General features: G+C 39.4%; 1 protein-coding gene across 50 annotated transcripts in view; it reads left to right on the top strand.

Moving 5' to 3' along the window:
- The window catches only part of Abi3bp (ABI family member 3 binding protein), a 216,708-nt gene that overhangs the window by 130,659 nt on the left and 65,361 nt on the right, over positions 1 to 20,688 (top strand). For 30 of the 50 annotated variants that reach the window (XR_010056273.1, XR_010056272.1, XM_017598128.3 and 27 more), the window contains 14 exons: positions 1,801 to 1,863; positions 2,863 to 2,937; positions 3,485 to 3,559; positions 4,460 to 4,534; positions 9,197 to 9,238; positions 11,151 to 11,231; positions 11,640 to 11,687; positions 12,685 to 12,747; positions 13,561 to 13,608; positions 15,720 to 15,779; positions 16,557 to 16,640; positions 17,960 to 17,995; positions 18,769 to 18,849; positions 20,331 to 20,387. Coding sequence is in view for 48 of the 50 variants with exons in the window: in XM_017598128.3 (XP_017453617.1) it covers positions 1,801 to 1,863; positions 2,863 to 2,937; positions 3,485 to 3,559; positions 4,460 to 4,534; positions 9,197 to 9,238; positions 11,151 to 11,231; positions 11,640 to 11,687; positions 12,685 to 12,747; positions 13,561 to 13,608; positions 15,720 to 15,779; positions 16,557 to 16,640; positions 17,960 to 17,995; positions 18,769 to 18,849; positions 20,331 to 20,387 (888 nt within the window). In the remaining 2 variants the exon portion in view is untranslated. The remainder of the gene's footprint in view (positions 1 to 1,800; positions 1,864 to 2,862; positions 2,938 to 3,484; positions 3,560 to 4,459; positions 4,535 to 9,196; positions 9,239 to 11,150; positions 11,232 to 11,639; positions 11,688 to 12,684; positions 12,748 to 13,560; positions 13,609 to 15,719; positions 15,780 to 16,556; positions 16,641 to 17,959; positions 17,996 to 18,768; positions 18,850 to 20,330; positions 20,388 to 20,688) is intronic. The other 20 variants (XM_063270923.1, XM_063270921.1, XM_063270908.1 and 17 more) reach the window with 12 other exon arrangements.

Here is a 20,688-nt window from a genome sequence, read left to right as displayed (position 1 = left end):
ACATAAGATTTCTAGTGTGTAAAAAGTAGGTTGGGTTTTGTTTTTCTTTTCTTTTTTTATTTACCACTCAACTCTCAAAAAGTTGAGATAGAAATATAGGGAACAACTGTGCTGACTAGTATGTTATTTGAATTCCAAGTATGTTAAAAAGAAAAAAAAAGACTTGAAAGTAAGGGATTCCTAACAATGCTCAGACATGAACCATAATTACCAGACAATAGCAAAGTGTTGTATTCCCAATGATGCCTGTAGTTGTCAGCCTGGCTTGAAACCTCAAAGTGTAAATATAAGAAGTGGGGTTCATTAATTAATATCCATTAGAATGAAATATAGACTGCAGAAAAATCAATAGAAAGGAGATTTGGTATTTACCATAAATTCAGCCATGGCATTTTCCAGAGGCGTGAATATAAGCCAAGATATTAATTCGTAATTTCACAAGATGAGAGGAACATGTGTAAGTTGAGTGCATTTCCTAACATTTAGAGGGGAACAGAGCTCATGCCTAGATGCTTGACTTGAACCTTAAAGCAGGGCAAGGCTAACTTTACATTAAAATGTTAGGTCCTAATGAAATATGATTCTCACAGCGTGTGCCTATTTTCACACAGGATGTTCTATTTCTGAGGACTTGAGAAGAAGGGACACACTTCTTCTGTGTCCTCTTATAGGATTGCATGAGCTGTTCTCTCTTTTGTGACTCTGTCTCACCATCTAATACAATCTTACAGCTCCAATTAGCACGAGTTCCATGTCATTAAATTGTCACTGGGTCCAATGACTAAATCCTCCTGCATGCTACGTCCATGCTATTAATTCTATAGGCCGATTCAAATGCCCTAAGTAAGCAGTGTCTACCTCCAGACTCTGATTTCTCTGCCTCTTATTTCCACAGTGACAGTTACTGGTACACCAAGAGAAGAAGATTTTCAGTACTGTTTTTCCTTGCAAGTCTTTTACGGGAACATGAAATTCATCCCTCTATTAAAATAGTTATGTTTGCATGCACCACACTTTCTTCCTTTTATACAGAACATAAAACTCTGCCTTCAAATCTACCTGCCTTGTAGAAGGGACCATGAATTTGTGGAGGAACATAAAAAGTTGCCTCTCAATAAAACCAAGAGAGGTGGTGCCAAGTGTGCCTTGGTTTTAGGCCCACTGTCCTTAGCTCTGAAATTAGGGTGAAAATGCACTAAGTCTACAATCCTCCCCTATGAACACTGCAATTATATTTATCACTATAAACCTCGACTTTATGGTCTAGAAAATATACAAACTGGTGGCAATGCCTGTCTCTCCTCTATCTCAGGGGTGGTAACAAGGGTAAAGAGATTAATGCATGAGACAATGTGAACTTTTAAGTACCATTTGCTCCTTAGGTGTACTGTACTGGAGACTTTTACTAAGCAGGAAGATTAAGCAATGGATTCTACAAATAGAACCTTCCGTTTCAATGTGCCTTCTCCTTCCTTCTTTAGAGGCCTCTGTCCTAGCCGCCATATGGCTATTAGATTTGTGTTTCTGCTTGTTTGAGTTCTTTGACTTAGGGCTGGCTTCACTTCATTATAAACAAATGACAACATTTTCACAGCATTTCTAGGCCAGGGCCACAGCATGGTAAATTCCTGCAGCTAAGACAGCAGTGGTGACTGTCAGCTCAGTCAGTAGTGAGACTTACAGCTCTGGAATTTAGTGCCTATGTAAACCTGTGCTTTAGCCGCCACTAAAATATGTCAGGCCACCACGTGTAACATAGCAAAATTAACATGTCTTTTGTTTTACCTTTCTATTTTTAAGCAACTTACGATGTTGTCTCAAGCTCAGCAACTTCTGATGAGACTGAAGTAGAGCCCCACACAGGTATACCCAACCTTTCCGTGATGCCTCTGGATCCTGGGGGTTCTTATACCTAGTGGTCGCTTTCTTAGTTTTTTAAGATGAAGTGTGCTCCCCAGAGTTCCACAGCAAGTAGTAGCTATCTCCATCTGTGTCAGGGAGACAGTTCCTGTCCATACCTCCCACTGGGGATTAGTCATTATTTTTATCAGTAAACAAACTCTGTCACACAAGGGAGAGTACACAGATAGATGCATCCACCACCGGGGGAAAGTGATGTAATGACATCTTATCCTTTTGTCCGGAAACATTCCAAAAATATTTTGTATTCCTAGAGAGTATTCTGTAGGGCAGTGATTCTCAAATGGGGCTGGCTTAGGATCTCTCCTCTGCACAGGAGCATTTAGCATTGCATAGAGACATATCTGCTCTTAACTACGGGAGGGGGCGCATCTACATCCAGAACATGGAGACTTGGGATACACTGCCGTGCACACAGCAGCCTCTCACAACTGAGCTTTCTTGGGCACTAATTTTATTGCTAAGCTGAGAGGCACCGTACTAGGATGGGAACATCACTCGTTTGTTACAGTAGAGCTCTGTCTAAGTTTTACATTCACTTACTGACCCATCTATGGTGGGCGGAACTTAGTATTATTTGTATGGGAAGCCAAAGATAAATAATTTTATACAGTAGAAAATAAAAACAGTAATAAAATTGAATCCTCATAGTAGGTTCCATTAGCAGCTATAAAACAAGGGAAGAAACTAGAAAAAGGGCACCTGAAAACAAGTTGAATGGGAATAGCTGTTTTATCGTGGGTTCTGATAGTTCTGATGTGTGTTTTACAGAGTGCGGCCATCTTAGTTCTTATTGACTCACTGGCTTAAAGCATTGGTTAGCAATCCCTCCAGTGCCCTTGATATTTTCCTTTTATGGGGCACCACTTCTTACTCAGGAGTTTGTATTTTATCCCCAGGAACTTCTATTCCCTTTATAAATGTTGACATTTATTCCAACAGCAACAAGTGATCCTATTCTGGACTCTGTCCCACCTAAAACTTCTAGAACTGCTGAACAGCCAAGGGCAACACTGGGTAATGTCTTTAACAGAGAAACTGTGCTTTGTTTTCCATTAAATGTTCCATAACCAACGTGGATGCCTTTCTTCCAAAGTGACCATTCGATCCCATTTCATCTAACCATTTCCCTCTTTTCTATTTCTGAACATAGATGAATGATGTATTTTTATACAGGCAGCTTTTATATTCCATTTTATGTATCTGACACTTTCTCTTGTAATAAATGAATTACAAAAGAACGGATTTCCAATCTTTAAGCTGTGAAAAAGGAAAAGCCTTCAGAAACTGCATGGGTATCTTGTCAGTCATCTGCAGCGTCTCTTGCCCTGTGCTTACGGTTTGCATCCCTTGTGTTCATGGACCGAGTTTGCCTGCTCTGAGCAATTAGCATTCTAGCTTTGCCCTGCTTTACATCCCAGTGTCGTCCACCAGCTGAGGACAACATGTATCTTTTCCCATCCTTCTAGCATGCAAGTTATGCCATCTGAAAGCATGCTGAAAGCCCCCAAATACCTCACTTTAACTGAGATTGCTTGGCGGGGTGGGGTGTTTATGTTTCCAGCTCCAAGTGAAGCATCGTTTGATCCCCGAACCGTGGAAATCTTCACCAGTCCTGAAGTACGACCTACGACAGCTGGTAACTGATATCATTTCTGTGTAGTTGTAGGCTTTGAAAGGACAGGTAAAGCGACAGCAAAGAACCCCTGACATTTGCCTCTGGTGTTTTAATGACTAATCATTTCCTTTCTTTCTTTCCAATGGGATCCTTCAAGGAGTTGAGTTATTCAGAGTTAGTCTTGTGACAATCCTCAAGGGATTTGCACAATCCTCAGGGCGATATACGTTGAAAAAGTAGTTTTCTTGGTTTCTTTCAACTTTGTTGACCATAGAAGTATAGCAGAAGTGAGTGATATGTGTTTTAAGTGTATTTCTTTCTATTGAGCACAGTAGTAGCATTCAATCCATGGTAGTTCAGAAAGAACCAAGTGGTGCCTGCATCCTGGATATACCCACAAAGATGTGTGAGAGAGAGTTCGTGTCATATAAAGAAAAATAATGGAGTTCATTCGTGTCTGGTGAAGGCGTTAATGAACTGCAAGATAAAGGTGTCCTGAACGTTCTTCCCCATTCTAGAAATCTAAAATATGGAATAAATCATATAGATACCATATAACATAAATTCTTAATTAATTTGTTATACTCTAAAATTAATTTATGTTCTACCCTAAAATTAATTTATGTTATAATCTAAAGAGCCTCCAAGGTATTCAGTTTCTAGGACCTTTATTTGAGTAGTATTTTCCCTCAAGTAGAAATTTAAGTGGGCCTTTATAGAAACATAATTCTTTTGGGCCAGGGAACACTTAAGCTTATTGAGTATGTACTCTGTAGAAAGCACAGCATGGGCATCTAGGAATTCAAGGAGAACTATGTAGTCCTTGTATTCAGCAGGGTTGTGCATTTATGGTTACTGGCACCATGTGACTGACCTTTGGGAAGTGTCACTTACTGAAGCTGTCTTAACTCTTCTTTCCAGCTCCCCAGCAAACTACATCTATTCCTTCCACACCCAAACGACAGTCAACTCCCAAACCGCCAAGAGTCAAACCTGGTAAATCAACGTCTCTTTAACTTTTCAAATTACTTAAATCCAAATAGATCATGCTTGCTTCCTTAGAGTAAAAAGAAAATTATATTTCTCTGTAGGGCAGTTTCTTTACAATATTTGAAAGTAACTAACAGTAATAGAGAAGAGAAAACAGGGGTCTCCAATAAGATGTTTCTAGATTTGGGGACAAGCTGGGGAAGAGGGCCTGCCACCATAGCTCTGGATGTGCACTGCATTGAAGATCATTTTTGCCCTAGGGCAGTGCTTCTCAACCTGTAGGTCATGGCTCCTTTAGGGGTCGAATAACCAAACCCTTCACAGGGACTGCCTAAAACCATCAGAAAGCACAGATATTTATATTAGGATTCATAACGGTAGTAAATCACAGTTATGAAGGAACAAGGAAAATAATTTTGTGGTTGGGGGGATCACCACAACCTAAAGGGTTGTAACTTTAGGAAGGTCGAGAAACGCTGCCCTAAAGTGTGCTTCTATAGAGAGGAAGTTATTCTGGGCTTCAAGTTTCTTATAACCTGAAGGGTAATAATAATGAAAATAAAATGTAAGGTATAAAACTTTAGCCTGTAGTGCTTATATAGAAGCTCCAAGAAGGATTGAGTTGCAGCCGTGAAGCCTTCAAGTATTTGTAGGATTCAGGTGGAAGAAAGAGGAAGGTTGCAGCTCAAGGAAGTTCATTGCCTAATAGGACGGCCAGGTACTTGCTCAGCAAGCTGACTCACTCCTCTCACTTTGTAATGTCAGTATGTTTTCTGACCTATATGTGTTGCGATGGCTCAGAAATTCTTTCCTCCAAATTTTGTTCAGTGCATACTTTACGGCTGACTACTAGGTATGGCAGGGTTTTGAAAGGTCACTCTGTTCTTGAAGAAGATTTTTACTATCTCTACGTTGTTAATTTTCCCTTCCCGTCACCAGAAAGAACTACAAGTCCAAGGACAAATGCTCCAAAATTTCTAAACATCCCGATGCTACTTAGTGCTGTATCTGTTCTTTCTTCTCACCATGGAGAATGTAGCACCTTGGCTCTTTTGTAAACCATCAGAGGCTGTTTGTTCTAATTATGCTTATCAATCAATTACTAACATCAAAACATACCTCCACTTTCTAGTAGATATCAGTAACAGTGAGAAATAATTAAGCCTAGATTAAAACCAGCCTTTGAGTAGTTACGAGAAAGCAGCAACACTTCCGTAAGCGATTCTCTGTGCCTGGAACATGAAATATTCTTTTAATGGAATATTTCCAAAATCTTCCAAGATGACAAATTCATTCCACTTATTTAGTTTTAGTAGGAGATTTATCTTTTGTGGTTTTTATATAGCAACCTGGGAATCTGCTGATAATTTTGTTTATTTTTAACTCAGTAAAATCCAGCTAACTTCTTTGAAACTTAAAATAGTCTCTCAGTCTAGAAGTGACACCATATGTGATCCTCGGAGAAACTCAGTTTCTCTGATCCTCCGTTGTAGCATTCTCAAAACAACGCTGACAGATTGATTTTTGTGCAACTCTTTGGCTCAAGAAGTTCCAATTTATATGTTGGTATCTGATGCAGTTTTTCCATGGAAAGTATGAAAACCCAACCAGATGACCTCAGCACAACCGGGCCCTTTGGCATTATCGTGTGTTACTCTGAACTTTGTGAGAGATAGTTATGTTCGTGACCATCATGCAGAGAACTCAGAAATCTAGCCACAGGGGTGAGGGCCCCTTGTCTGTATTACAGCATACTTTCCAGCCCCGTAGTTGACTGGAATTCTGAATAACAGCCTTTCAGCTGGCAAGGCGGGAGTGGGTTCCATCTTCTAAGAACCCTGTTTGTTTGGAACTCCTCAGTTCTGGTTGTAGGGCCAGAAAGAGCTGTTTCTTGAACGTGCCAAGCCTTCTGAGTTGAGGGTGATTTTTGTATTCTGTTTACTGCTCAGGCGATTTTATGCTATCTTTCTAAGGTCTAGAAGGCTCTTTGGTAAAAGTGCCTATTTAAGGATTGTGGAACGTATCGAATGATCCAGTATCCACCTTTTACAGTTTATCTGGAACTTACACAACAGTCTTGGATATCAATTTATAAAACTAGCTTTGGAGAGCTTCGGTGGTTCTAACTGTCACTTGTCATGTGAATTTTAAAGCCTTCGCTCTCGAGAGAATGCATTCTATGCTCTGCTGTGTAAAGGATTCTCAACTTGGATCTGCACCATTGGCATGTTTTTACAGCAGTTATTAAAGCCAGAGGTTCTCTGCTTAAGTGGTCATGATTTATTTTCATGATGGTGTCAGGCAACACGAGCAACTGCTAAGAAAATAAATTTGTGTGGCTGGGTCTCCAGGTGTAGGTGGCAGCCTGAAGGAAATAAAGCAGTGTTTCTCAATCTCTAGGTCACAACACTTTTGGGGGGGGTGGTTAAACGACACTTTCTCAGAGGTCACATATTAGATATGCTGCATATCAGATATTTACATTGCGATTCATAAAAGTAGCAATATTACAGCTATGGGGTAGAAATAAAAAGAATTTTGTGGTTGGGGTCACCACAACAGGAGGAACTGTATTAAAGGGTCCCAGCATTAAGAATCACTGAGTGGGTATGGCAAGTGTGTGAGTGACCCTGGCCAAGTTTGCCAAATGAAGAAGCCCAGTGTATAAAAAACAAGTGTCCTAGCAGTTTAAAGAGCTCTGTCAGTTGAAGCAGGCAGGAATTAATGTATATGAGTTTTAAAAACAATTCTTAGGTTTGGAATGAGGACAGGACAATTCCATTCCCAGTAGGAGCAGATACCAAGCAGATGGGAAACAGTACTGTGTATTTTGGTTAGCAAATTAAATAGTCCTCCTTGGTAATTATGTCTGTTAATTTCACAAAAGTTGGAAAGCATAGACAAACTGCCTATAAATATTGGTTGACATTTATTTATGTCATATTACTAGAAATGAATTTAAGATAATTGAATTAGAGGTCACGCTGTTACTCTTTAAAATGTTCAAATAGACACGTAATTGGATTTTTTTTGTTATGCTTTGGTTTTTTACCAGAGCTTTTACTTGGAAGCTGGTGTGGTTTTGTTCCTTTGATTTTTTAAGCTTTCTCACAGCCTAGGGTCCTCACCCTTTCCAGCTCCCAGTCAGGATCACCACTGGAGGGGTGGTTAACACTCAATTCTCACAGTAAGGGACAGTGTGTGACCTAAGTCAGCAGAGAGCATGGGAGGGATCTCTGCAAAGCACTTCCTTAGCCACAGACTTTTGGTGTTAAAAATGAGCTCTGCAGACGGTTTCTGTTTCTAGCTGGAGTTCACAAGAGCATGCAAACCACCAAAGGCTTCTTTCTCAGTGTGGAGAATCCCTGATTTTCCCAGTTCAGCTCGAATGCCCGCTTTTCTATTTTGCTTTCCATGTGAGCTGCTTTTGCTTGGTGGTTGGGTTAGTCAGTGAAGCTTCACATTAGTCTCTGGCTTATTTTATATGCATGACCCAGTACATTTCTGAAACCTGGAGCCTCTGCCTTTCCCACATCTGTCTCATACAATGAGAACTGTCACTTTTGTGTATTAATCCACAAGGTGGTATCACACTTGGTTCTGAATGACTATATTTTCTTTCCTTTTGAGTTCTGAAAGCAAGTCATTTAGTCCCTAGAAAGTTGTTACATAAACACCTCTGTTGTGGCCTCTTTCTCTCATCCCTCCCACTCCTGCCCCTATCACTCCTTGCATTTCCCAAACCTGCCACTTTCTCTCACACAGAGTTATCAGGGTTAACTCAGACAAGTACTATCTGAGCCAAATAAATAGGAGGAGAGTTTATGTTGTAATGAAAGCCGATGGGCCAAATCAATTGATTTCTTTTTATAAGAAATAAAATAAGTTCTCATTTCCCCAATGCTTCGAAAATACAGTTAAGTTTAATTATCTTCTTGAGAGAAATTTCTTTTTATTGAGTAGAATAACCCAAAATCTGCTGGAAAGAGCCTGCTGGTTGTTTTCTCCTAGACATAATAAATGTAACCAAACTATCGTCAGCGAAAATAGAATAGATTTGCTCACATATCATTTGATCAGCGGAGGGTTTGTTATTTATCGTGTTATTTAATTTGTTAAACAGTTCATGAAACCTGAGACCATAATTGGACACACATTGATTTACTAACCAAATGGATTTTGTTTACCAGCAATACATACTCCTAACCATCGTTGGTACCATATGAAGACTTGTGGCCCTTTCACACTAAAGTTTCTTATCTTCTGTGAAAGAACACGAGGTCCAGCCAACCTGGCAGCTTTCAAAACTAACAGAGTGCAGGCACTAGAGGACAGTACACTGCCTTCTTCTCACTTCCTGGGTTGGACATGACCGCTCTGTAGGAAACAAAATGGCAGGTGGCAAGAAATTCAGAACATCCTTGAGACAGCTGTCAGACATTTATAGTAAGAGGCATGGCAAAGACCAGCAGGACAAACGAGAATTCGTAATTCTTTTGCTGGGGTTTATGCAATGGATATGAGGCTAGTAAGCCTTAATAGCCTAAGCTGGAACTGCCCATGTCTTCATCAAGGAGTGAACGGATGTGTCTCATGGTAAGGGATGTTTAGCTTCTGCCTTAGTCGAACCCCTCAGCACTGCTCTGATATTTCTTGCTTTCATTGCAGCCCCAGAACCCGAGACTCGACCATCTGCACAGTCAACAAAGGGTAAAGCTGCTTCCTTGAATCAAAGTGGAAAAATAGCCTGTATCACTTTCTGTATCCAACTTTTGTCCTTAGATTCGCTTTGCTTTAAAAACACTTAATTGTTCTTCAGATATCTTTTTTGCAGCTATTTTTTTGCAAGAACATCTACCCTGTGCCTGGGCTTGGCTGAACAGAGGCTCCGGGACACTCATGAAAGCCACACTGCCTTGGATGTGACATTATATTCAAGGAGATTTTCCTTAGCTGCTTCTAACCCGTTATTTCCAGTGGAGACTCCTGGCATCCACAGGCATAGGTGTGCTTCCCTTTGGGAGATGTTTTTTCCCCTCCTCACTTTTCAAAACGCTAACATTTGCAGACTTTCTTGAAAAGCAAGATGATCTTTCCAGATCTGAATATTCTGATGTGTCACCAGATAATCCATTAGAGGTGGGAGGGGGGAGCAACAAAGTTAACACTTATAGCTTCTTTTTCTACAAAAGAGAAAAGAGAAAATCAAACCAAACCCAAACCAAGCAAAGAACAGACCCATCCTGCCACTCTGCTGGCCAGTTACACAACAGTTTCCTTCACAACGAAAATTCCTGCTTAGTGGATTAGATCCACAACTTCCAAAGGCCCAGGCCTCTGCCCCTTTTCCATTTCCTTCTCCAAACTTCAGCTGGCTACATTTTTATTCATTTTGTCTAAAGCCCCAGGAATTGATTTCAGGAGGAAAGGTTACATCTTGTGTGGATAAAATTTCACCACTTACAACTTACTCAAGCTAGAAGTTTAAAAAATGAGCATATCCTGCATTTTAGTCCATTTTACATTCATTTTTCCTTTGACTTGATTTCCCCCTTGGTAATTTGGTATGCGGTTTCAGGAGCCAGAGCCCTGAGAAAGCATCAGCATCGCCAATAATGTTGGTTGGCCATGCAGTTACTGAGTGGGTGACTACTTCAGGTTCATGTCCATGGAGTACACATCAGTATCCGTTTGCCTTTGTGTTCTTGATTATTCCTAACATTTTTAAATCTTACGCTACCTCTAGCCTTTAAATATTTCTCATTTTAAAAAAGTTTCCCTTGATATAATTTTGAAATTCTAGGTGCTTTTTTCCCTATTGTTTAATGTGGGTTTCTTTAATGCTAAGGAGGAAGAAAAATCTCCTGCTTTGTAATATTACACCAAATTTTAATTTTAATTCTTAGTGCTTCTGAAAACCAATCTTCTTCATAACTTTTATGTGATAGTATCACTTCAAAACTTTTGTGTGACCGTCTCCTCTAAACTGTACACTACTTTTGAGATTTTTTTTCAACGTCTGTCTCAAAGCGGAAGAATAAGGAGATCTGTTTGGAAATCTGTAAATCTTTGACAAACTCTAAAACAGAGAAAGGGACTGGAAGAGAGAGAGGGGGAGGGGAGGGGAGGGGCAAAACAACACAAAAACAAACTAAACAAACTCCGCATTTTAAGTAACTGGGTAATGACAGAAAGTGACAAAAGCACCCTGGACTTAGAGTGAACAAAAGAATAAGGGGAAAAAGACAAGCAGAATGAGTGGCAGGGGGCAAGCCAGGAAGCAGCATCCATCCTAGGAACCTACCTCTGCTCCTGTTTGAATTCCTGCTGTTGCTTCCCTAGGTGATGCATTGGGGCTTGGAAATGTGAGTCAAATCTTCACTAAATTGCTTTTGCTCTATTTTTTATGTCACAACAGGAAGCCAAGGGGTTTGGTAAAAGGAATAGGGGTACCCCTTAGACACTTCTGGAGAAATAACATTCCAACTAGAAAGTAAAAGTAGGAAAACAATGTATCTGGGTCGATCAAGAGGTTTAAATATGTGACTAAATACATGTAACCTTTACTCTCACTTTGTAGCATTACCCTTTCTCTGCTAACTAGAAATTTTCCTTTCTTTAGCTCCACCACACAAGACCAAAAAGCCAGGTCGCCGCCGTCCTAAAACCACCCGTAGTCCAGAAGTACCCAAGTCCAAGCCTGGTAAATGTGACTATTTAGGGTCCCAGTTACCACAGATGCAGTGATGTTGCTTCTAGTTTGCTAGCTGCCACCCCTCCAAAACGCTGGGCTATAAGGAACAGTATGGTTGGTTGGTAACTTGAGATCTTTAAATCTACCCTACACTCCTAAGTGTACAATGTGAAAAGCTGGCCCATGACCTGGATTATAAAAGCAAGAATCTTTAGGGTCTTACAGCTGATTCACATGGGGGACGGCTGAGGTATGGGAAAGCAAGGGTGGATTGAATAAGAGAAGCAAAAGGGAAATTACGTTCAGGAAAACAAGAAGACTTTGTGTACAGCTTCTGCCTTATGACCCAGGACAACCTTCCTTAGGATATTATTACTCCATGGTATAATAAGTGTTCTTGGTGTTTTGCTTCCATAGCTCTGGAACCCGCTACTGTACCACCAGAGATCTTGGTACCCACAATTGGTAATTCTGCATCCTCTCTTTCTGTCTCATGGTCTCCAACCCAGGCATGACTGAAGTTCTGTCACCCCCTCACCCCATCAACCATGCTTTCCTTCATCTCATGGGTGGGTGGGAAGGGCCTGGAGGCTGGGGACTTCTTTCGGTACAACCTGCTACACTGGTGTAGGAAAGGTCTGTGGTCTTGGGCACAGCTTCCTCGTTCTCTGCTGACCCTCCTCTGTCCTTCAGTCACATGTCCTGATGCTCAGAGAGACATCTGTGCTTCCTCACAGATGTCTGTAGCCATCCTGGACTAAACAAAGGGCATGCATTTTTCCGGTTTCATGTTAAAATCTCATCATTTTTCCTCATCAAGCTTATGAAACTCTGAAAAGCTACACATTCCCATCAGTGAATGTTTTTAGTATGTTTGAATACCATAGGCTGATTATGATGCAGAGTTCAGTATAAACCTGGTGGTTTGTCTTTGCAACATTCAGTGCTCTAAGATATTTGTTATTCATTTTAGTGGTAAGATTGTGACTATAATTGTTTTACTGTACTGTCTCAGAATTCAGTTTGTCTCTGACCATTTTAAGAAATTCCCCCAAATGGTTACCATGGATCACTATTTCTTATGTTAATATCAGACGTTTAGGGTGATTTCCCAGGTTTCTTTTCGAGCAACTTGAAAATTCTCTATCTTACTGTTTTGTAGCAAAAGAAAAGCAGAGCAGTAGAAATGATATATTTGGTCCTTCTTAAATATTGTAATCAAGAAGAAAGTCTTATGGTAGTTAGTACTTTACTCAAAGAAGCATATTAAGCATTTTCTTGAGATTGTTCTATGGAAAACTAATGGTACCAATGAAGGGTTAACCAGAGCACACTTCCACTATTCCAGGAACTATTTTTACATTCGAATTGAGTCTACCCAGAGTGTTTCTCCACTTATACATCCTTAACTTGACGGTCGCAACCATGACCATTATAGTAATTTTAATACCTTCTCTTCTAGTTCCCAAACCACCCCAGAGACCTAAAGCCACACGCAGGCCAGAGGCACCCCAAATCCAGCCTGGTAATTAATGTCTTATGTTTCCAATGCTTTAGAGTATACATGGGAAGAGAGTATCCACTTGACATTGATTTCCACACACACAGCTTAACTAATTGTAATACCTTGGGAAGCATTTGCTTGCTAAACCCAAAGCCACATCGGGCATGCCACCAACGAAATGTGATAAACATAATCCCCATTGTCCCAGTGTAACACGCTTTTATATTTGGAAATGTCATTGAAAGGGTTTCCGTATAAACTAATATGACAGACCACCGTTATTCTTTGTCTTCTGAAAGTCTTCACACTACATGTAGGAGATAAGAACACTGTATACCTGGTAGTCTTATAAATCCCATGTGCTATAAAAAGCATTTCTAGGCCTTTCTGAGTTTATAATGTGCAGAAGTTGGACTTTTCTGCACCTGTGACAACTTGAAGTGATTTCGCTGGCTATTTTTAGATCCTGCACCCAGGAGGGAACTGTGCTCCTCTGTAATGGACACAGTCCAAAGACTTGCTACATAGGAATTTACTTCCTTTGAAGTACCTGTTGGTATTTTAAATGGCAATTGGTAACTGGATAGTTTTTCTACAATATTACAAAAATTTATATAATGGTTTTGAAAATTCTGTTTACAACTGAAAACTTCTAAGATTCTGAACAGTGTAAAACTCTCATTTATTAAGAAATTTTCTCATTATAAATTAAGCCTATCAAGAAAGTAGTTGGCATCAACCCAGAATAAACTGTGTTCTTTAACTCTGAACTAAATATTATGAATACTTAAGATGGTTTTCTCCTCATCCATTTCCTTATGTTTGATGCTGCAGCTCATGAGCCGGTCACATTTGGAAGCGAAGCCCCTGCCCTAGCCATAGGTAACACATGTGCTTCTAGCTGATGTTTCCCTGAGACTTCGCCTCTCATCTCTCTCCTCATCTGTGTGTTCAGTTTCGTCGTCATTCAGACTTCTTATTTGTGCTACGTTTGGCAGAGGCCCTTTCAACACCATGCTGGTCATTCTTGCATCTGCTCAGTTAAACACCTGGACGTTACCCTTCCTTTGACCTTCAGAGTCAAATAGATTGTTTGCAGCACCTAATACTGTCAAAGTCTAGGGGGCTCTGTCCGTCCATCGTTCAAAGCAGGAATTTCCTGAAGCTTTCCTCGCATGTGTGTGAGAACGTAAGGTTGGTTGAAGCTTGTGGTGGCCTCATCAGTTCTGATAGTGGGCCTTTCTTGATTCCACAAGAGTGGACCTTTCTGCTGAGAAACTCCCCTCGTGAAAAGTTCTAACAATGACTTCATCGTCTTGTCCCAGCTTCATTCATCATCTCGGTGCATCATTAATTTGGACACTGATCCCTGATGCCTTTTCATCCAGCTTCGTGCTTTGGTTCGCTGAACAATCAGGGAAAGTCAATCTCTAAACCAATGCTTAGATTATGAGAAAATCGAAACTTACATGAAATCCTCTAGATTTTTTTTTTTTACCTTTTTTTTTTATTAACTTGAGTATTTCTTATTTACATTTCGAGTGTTATTCCCTTTCCCGGTTTCCGGGCAAACATCCCCCTCCCCCCTCCCCTTCCTTATGGGTGTCCCCTCCCAACGCCCCCCCCATTGCCGCCCTCCCCCCAACAGTCTAGTTCACTGGGGGTTCAGTCTTAGCAGGACCCAGGGCTTCCCCTTCCACTGGTGCTCTTACTAGGATATTCATTGCTACCTATGAGGTCTGAGTCCAGGGTCAGTCTTTAGGTAGTGGCAAAATCCTCTAGATTTAATGAAAAGAAAAGTACAAAGAGATTTAATACCAGAAGTGTACTTCTTTATTTCTGGTCTTTGAAGAATCATTTCAATTATAGAAATCACATATACTGAGATAAAAAGTTGTATGATTTCCCTTTTTATTCTGAATAATTTTATTCTTTCAGTTGGGAAGGTCTGAGAATTGAAATCAAGTTTTTGTTCATGCTACAGGAGGGATCCTTTGCTGAACAATACTGCCAGTCCTCCATATCTCTTCACATGCTGGATAATTACATATAAACTATCCATTTGAGATAAGCAAACACAGGAACTCAGTAAGCAGCCCATTGACTACAAAGAGAAGGCAGTCATTTTCATCTGTATGGTTGTCACAGATCTTCAGAAAACAGTACAGTCGACAATACTTTCCCTATTTTAACAACCATCAAAAGTAATGGTGGCAAATGTGTTTTAAACATAACAGAAACCTCCATAGCCATTTTCAGAATAAGTTACTATACCACGTCATACAACTATAGAGCAACAGTGTCAGAATAGGACTGTCAGAATCAGACAGTTAAAACTAGGAAAACACTTTCTGCAACCTCACAGCCATTCTGGGTGAAAACGATGCGAGTGTCTTGCAGTATAAGAGGGCAGAGGATCTGGCCAGCTACTGGCAGTAATAGAGTTTCCCTAGACTTTACAAATGCTTCTGAATGTAACATTTTTACATTCCTTGATCACGTCTGTGTCAGAACTAACATCTTGTGACTTCTTCCACCAATCCAAAAATTAAGACTGTTATCAGATAGCATATTGGACCTATAGCAAAGTTTCTTCTGTCTTGCTATACCCGTCTCTCTAATGTACCCACCAATGCATTTGAAATTTGCCTTTATTTATGACTTTCTTTGTTCTATAAAACTATATGGGGCTGGGGATTTAGCTCAGTGGTAGAGCGCTTACATAGGAAGCGCAAGGCCCTGAGTTCGGTCCCCAGCTCCGAAAAAAAGAACCAAAAAAAAAAAAAAAAAACTATATGAACTTCATGAACTCGTTTCCACATTGAAGCATAGAATTTGGGGTAATCTAAATCTGTGTTTCTGGGCCATGGTCACTCAATGCTGTGAAATAAAGTATCTCTTATTCCCGTAAGAAAAAAAAATACCAGGCTTAAAATATTTCACCCTTTACTTTGTACATTTCTTAATTTCTCTCATGTATTGCTTTTGGTCAGTTACTACTACAGACATTGCACCTGTAATTTCGAGAACCAAGGCATCAGTGACAACATTAGGTAATGACCTTTTAGTCTTTAGTCTTTACATTCTCTGCTTATTGTCCAATTCCTATCTATCTGGGTCAGGGGATTTCTCTTTCACAAGAATGTCTTACCACTGACTGTATTTCACATTTTAAGTATGTCAAGAGTACTTAAAGCATAGTTTATAAGACTTAATTATAAGTCTCTCTGCAGCTCCTGTAGAGATCATCCCACAGCCCCATTATCTTGCTTTACAAATGCTTCACAAAGCTCATGACTCTACTCAGTATTCAGTAGTCTACGTTAAAGATAAATGTCGGACCTACTTCAGAGTGTCTACCCCTTAAGCTATGGTTCTTGACTTCTTTTTATTTTGAAGATAGGAAAGACTTCCATTGTACCCAAATGATTTTAGAAAGTGTAAAACATATCTAAAATGCTAATTTTCTGGGTCATATCACTAAACTGAGTCTTTATAAGGACAAGTATCCAAAAGCAGGTTAGCCCAGGTCTCTCTGGTGTGATAACATGTCATGCATCCAACTCTCTTTGGGTCTGAACTTCTCTGATGCTAGCAACTAACAATTAAGATTTCAGAATAACAAAAACAATGTCATAGAGTCTGTCTCAACTGTCAGCAGACCAAAACGGTTTTACATACATATTACTAAGAAATAATTCCAAACCAAAACGAGACTTTTTTCCCTCTATACGAGAGTCTGAGAAGGTCTCAGAAACCTCACATTCACATGCTCGTCTTTCTTTAGTTCCCTGTTCATACAACCACAGTAACAACTTTGCTTTCTCTAGCTCCAAAATCGTCAAGACCAAGAACTCGTCAACGTCCCAAATACAAAGCCACCCCCAGCCCAAAGATACCTCAGACTAAACCAGGTAAATGTGGTTCTTGGGCCCACGTAGCTCTTCTCTGGGTATGGCCAAAGTAGTACTCACATGTGTGATTAATGGTGAAGGCTTAATCCTTAGGAAGCAGCTACTGCCAGCATGGTATCGTGGCTAATTCCTAGACTTTCCTATGCTGTTTTCATGAGGAATTCCTTGATACCTGAGAATTTTTTGTTTTCTTCCTTTGTTATTTAATTACACTTTGCTTTTTGATTATAAACTGGAAAAAAAAACTCCTCTATGTAGTTTATTGGATGAAATGCCACATTAGCATTTGTGAGCTATTCACTAGAGGTAACAAGTGACTTAGATGACCAAAGGACAACTCTCATGAATGGAAGAAAAGGACAGGGGACAGCAGCAGTAACCACTGTTTTACCAACTGCACGCACGTAACCTGAAACCTTTGACCTTATAGATTTGCCAGCAAGAATGGGTCCAAGTACTACAGAGACAAGAAGGTGCCTTGTATTGGAGGGTGAGGGAAGAGATAATAGAGAGATAGGAACTAGGAGTGTGGCCTGACTGAGAAGGGTGATAATTGCTTAGTTGAACAATGACTTTTTTTGGTGGGGGGGGGGGAAGTCTACAAAGAACACTGCAGATGCCCAACTTCCATGATTGCTTTGAGCCCATTGGCATATCCTGTTACTATTTAGAGCCAGGTCTTTTCTACCTTGGTAATGAAGAGATGTAGTAACAAGTTCCGTGGACTACTGACCATCCAGGGCTAGCTCTTTTTTTGCTTTTGCTCAAACATAGGTCTTTATCTTTTTCTCAAACTCGATTTCTCAACGAAATCAATCATTATCTAAATTTTCTTTTGTATAGTAAAGCTAATATTCACTTCTGCTTAAATATGTCAATAATCATATTTATCATGACTCTAGGATTTGTTTTCCAATATATAGTTTCACCATAATTGGCTTTCACATTAATTTCTCATAATAGTTTTTATCATAATTGCTCTCATATGAACTTATTCATGTGTAACATTTGTCTAAGCAGAGTTTTCTATATATTATTTGCTAATGTAAAAGAAATCAAAACTTACAGCTAACCCTGTAGATAAACAAGTAAAATTGCCGTTAGCTATATGAATAAATGCTAAGGAGAGAGCCATGTTGTACAAACATTTGTGGACTCTTATATAGAAACTTTAAAGTTTTTGGAATTTGTTGTTTTCATTGTTGTTGACTATAAAGCCAATACTAGTCTGGGAAACCTCATATTTGAGAGAATTTGATGGATTGCTTTGTGGTTTTATCATTTCCTTGTTTTAAATTGGCTTTGATCATTTCCTGCAGCAGACTTGGGACCTATCACTGCTGAGCCATCTTTAGGTAATGGTTCTTTATATCCTTCTGTGGGTACTTGTTTCTGTTTACTCTTGAGCTTTGCCATAGTTGCTGAGATGATGGTGACACTCCTGGTGTCCTCCTGCAACAGGACTCATCTCAAAGTATTGAAAATTTTCTTTTCAACAGAAAAGAATCTTGACTTAATTCAACACAGCTATCTGATCCATGCCCTGCCTTGAAATTGTGTCATGTCAGGCTGAGTCTCCTTGAATGGTTATGACACCTGGCCCTCCTTTACGCCTCCACTGAAGCACTAGTGGTGGCACAGTGATCCTTGTGTGAGAAGTTTGCTTTCTGCATTCAAGCTCTGTGTAACTGGTTTTGGCTCTGTAGTTGTTTCAGTGACTTTCAAAAACATTTACTCTAGTAAGTCACCAAGTGCAGAAATTCCCCAGGCACAGTCATGTTTAATTAAAAGCATTACTGTAGAATTGGTTCAAAATTCACACCACTTGAGTTGAACATGGAGTTATAACAAATCTGGGGTTAGAGGCATGTTCAAAAATAGGGATCATTCCTAACTTACCTTTCTTAAATGAAATTATCTATTAATTTCTTTTCTCTGGAGGATTTTCCATTATTAATGAAATCTGTTAATATACTAGAGAAAAAAATTCAAACCCTAATGACAGAATTTCTTATCTCAAACTATTAAAGGTTTAAAAATAACAAAAAAGCTCCGACAGGGTATATCATGCGAGGCAGAGCTTATGGACTCATCAGCACCATGTTAATTCTAAATTTTCTTCCATCAGCTTCAACAACAAAAAAAGTCCGCCGTCCACGTCCCAAACCTAAAACCACACCCCACCCAGAAGTACCTCAGACAATTTTGGGTAAATATGTGGTTTGTGATTTATTCTGTGTTAGAGGGTATCCTATATATCTCTTTAGGGTAAACTCCTGGTTTGCAAAGAGAACACCACATGGATAAGCATCTTATGATTCTGTCTTAAGAGTAATGTCTCTCGATGACCATTTCATTTACTTACTCTCTGATTATATTCACATCTTAAAGATAAGACTGATTAATATAGTTTGGACCAAACAATCTGCTCAAATCTATACTCATTAAGCTCACACTCATTTTTCTAAGCTACCCCAGCCCATGGCTCTGAAGTAGGAGATGTATTTCATTTAACAATTAGTTGGCAATACAACAGAAACAGAAGCTGTTCCTGCATAAAAACAGAAAGTGATATAAGGTAGCATGTTTATGCAAATTAAAATAAGTCAAGCAACCCAAATGCTACACATATAGAAGCTTTGTGAAAATATCTAAAATAATTAGTAAGAAATTAGCTTGGGATTTCAAGGTTGGAAGGATGAGGGACAAGGGCTAATACATGAAGAACATGTAAACTTGACTTCCCAGGCAGGATAATGTATTGATGCTCTTCTGTCAGATCTGCCAGATGGGCTCAAAGAATCAATTAAAGAGACAGGGGAGCTGAAAGCTTCAACTCGATCCTGTGGGACTTAATAATTCTCACTTCTCCACAAGATCATTCTCTTTCTGTTCATAGAAATAATGATAACCCAACCCAATGATGACAAAAACCAAGGCGTAATTACTCTTCTTGTTTAGTAACTGTGTTCTCCAAAGACTTTACCTCGTAATGGGTATGATTTCAACTTCCTTATACCTATGAACACACATCATAGACAAACTGTCGTGTGACCGTAACACTTCCTACCTTCTTCCTCTGCCTCCTTCTCACCCTATATACCTGTTTCTTTCTGTCTGATTCTAATAAGTCATGTGTCCATCATATACTCAATGGAGGATATAAATACAAACCTTATATTTGTTGTGGTGGCAAAATGTGTTAATGAGTCATTGTGAATCACCACAGAGTCTGTAAACCACACACACACACACACACACACACACACACACACACACAGACACACACACTCCTTTTTACATCTGGCATTGCTTAATGTTTATAGTGGATGTATACTCTTTTTTATAAAAGGATATTTACCTTTTATAAAATTTCTGTCTTTGATGATGAGTCATATGTTCTATATTAGTTCTCATGTTAGCTAAAATTGGATAATTAACCAGCAGTAGGATTCTATACCTGAGTTCAAGGAGGTACGCAGCACAGTCTGAAGGCAGTGACTAATCTCTGAATCAAATGAGTGATTCTTTGGAGAAGTATTTGAAGAAACAAAATATATTCATTTTCTTCAGAGTTAAGAATATTAAAAATAATGTTGCAGAGAAAAACAAGAAACCATGTTTTTACTGGCAAGATGAATTTTCTAACATTCCATGCATTCATAGGGTTTCTTTGGTTTTTTCAATCAGTTCCTGCTACAAGCCTTGAACCAGTTATTAGAACTGAGACTCCAGGGACAACATTAGGTAATGGCATAACATGTTCTTCTGCATTTCCTTCACATTTTATCATCCCCATGACCATTGCTTCACACGGCTTCTGCATCTTCTGGCCATTCAGCTACTTGATATGTTTATGTGTGTTAAAAAGACATCTTATTTTTATGAAACTTGACTTTTTGAAAAACAATATATATATATGCATATATGCATATAGACTCACTGTCTTAGATTTGTCCTGTCTGTTCATATCATGTTCATCACATCCATATTTTGCTGTGGGGCATCCATCTCTGTCCATGGCTATAGGGGATTCTATGCACCTTCT

This window comes from Rattus norvegicus, chromosome 11, assembly GCF_036323735.1.
Source record: "Rattus norvegicus strain BN/NHsdMcwi chromosome 11, GRCr8, whole genome shotgun sequence".
Taxonomy (NCBI): domain Eukaryota; kingdom Metazoa; phylum Chordata; class Mammalia; order Rodentia; family Muridae; genus Rattus; species Rattus norvegicus.
This window is presented reverse-complemented; position numbering and strand designations above follow the sequence as displayed.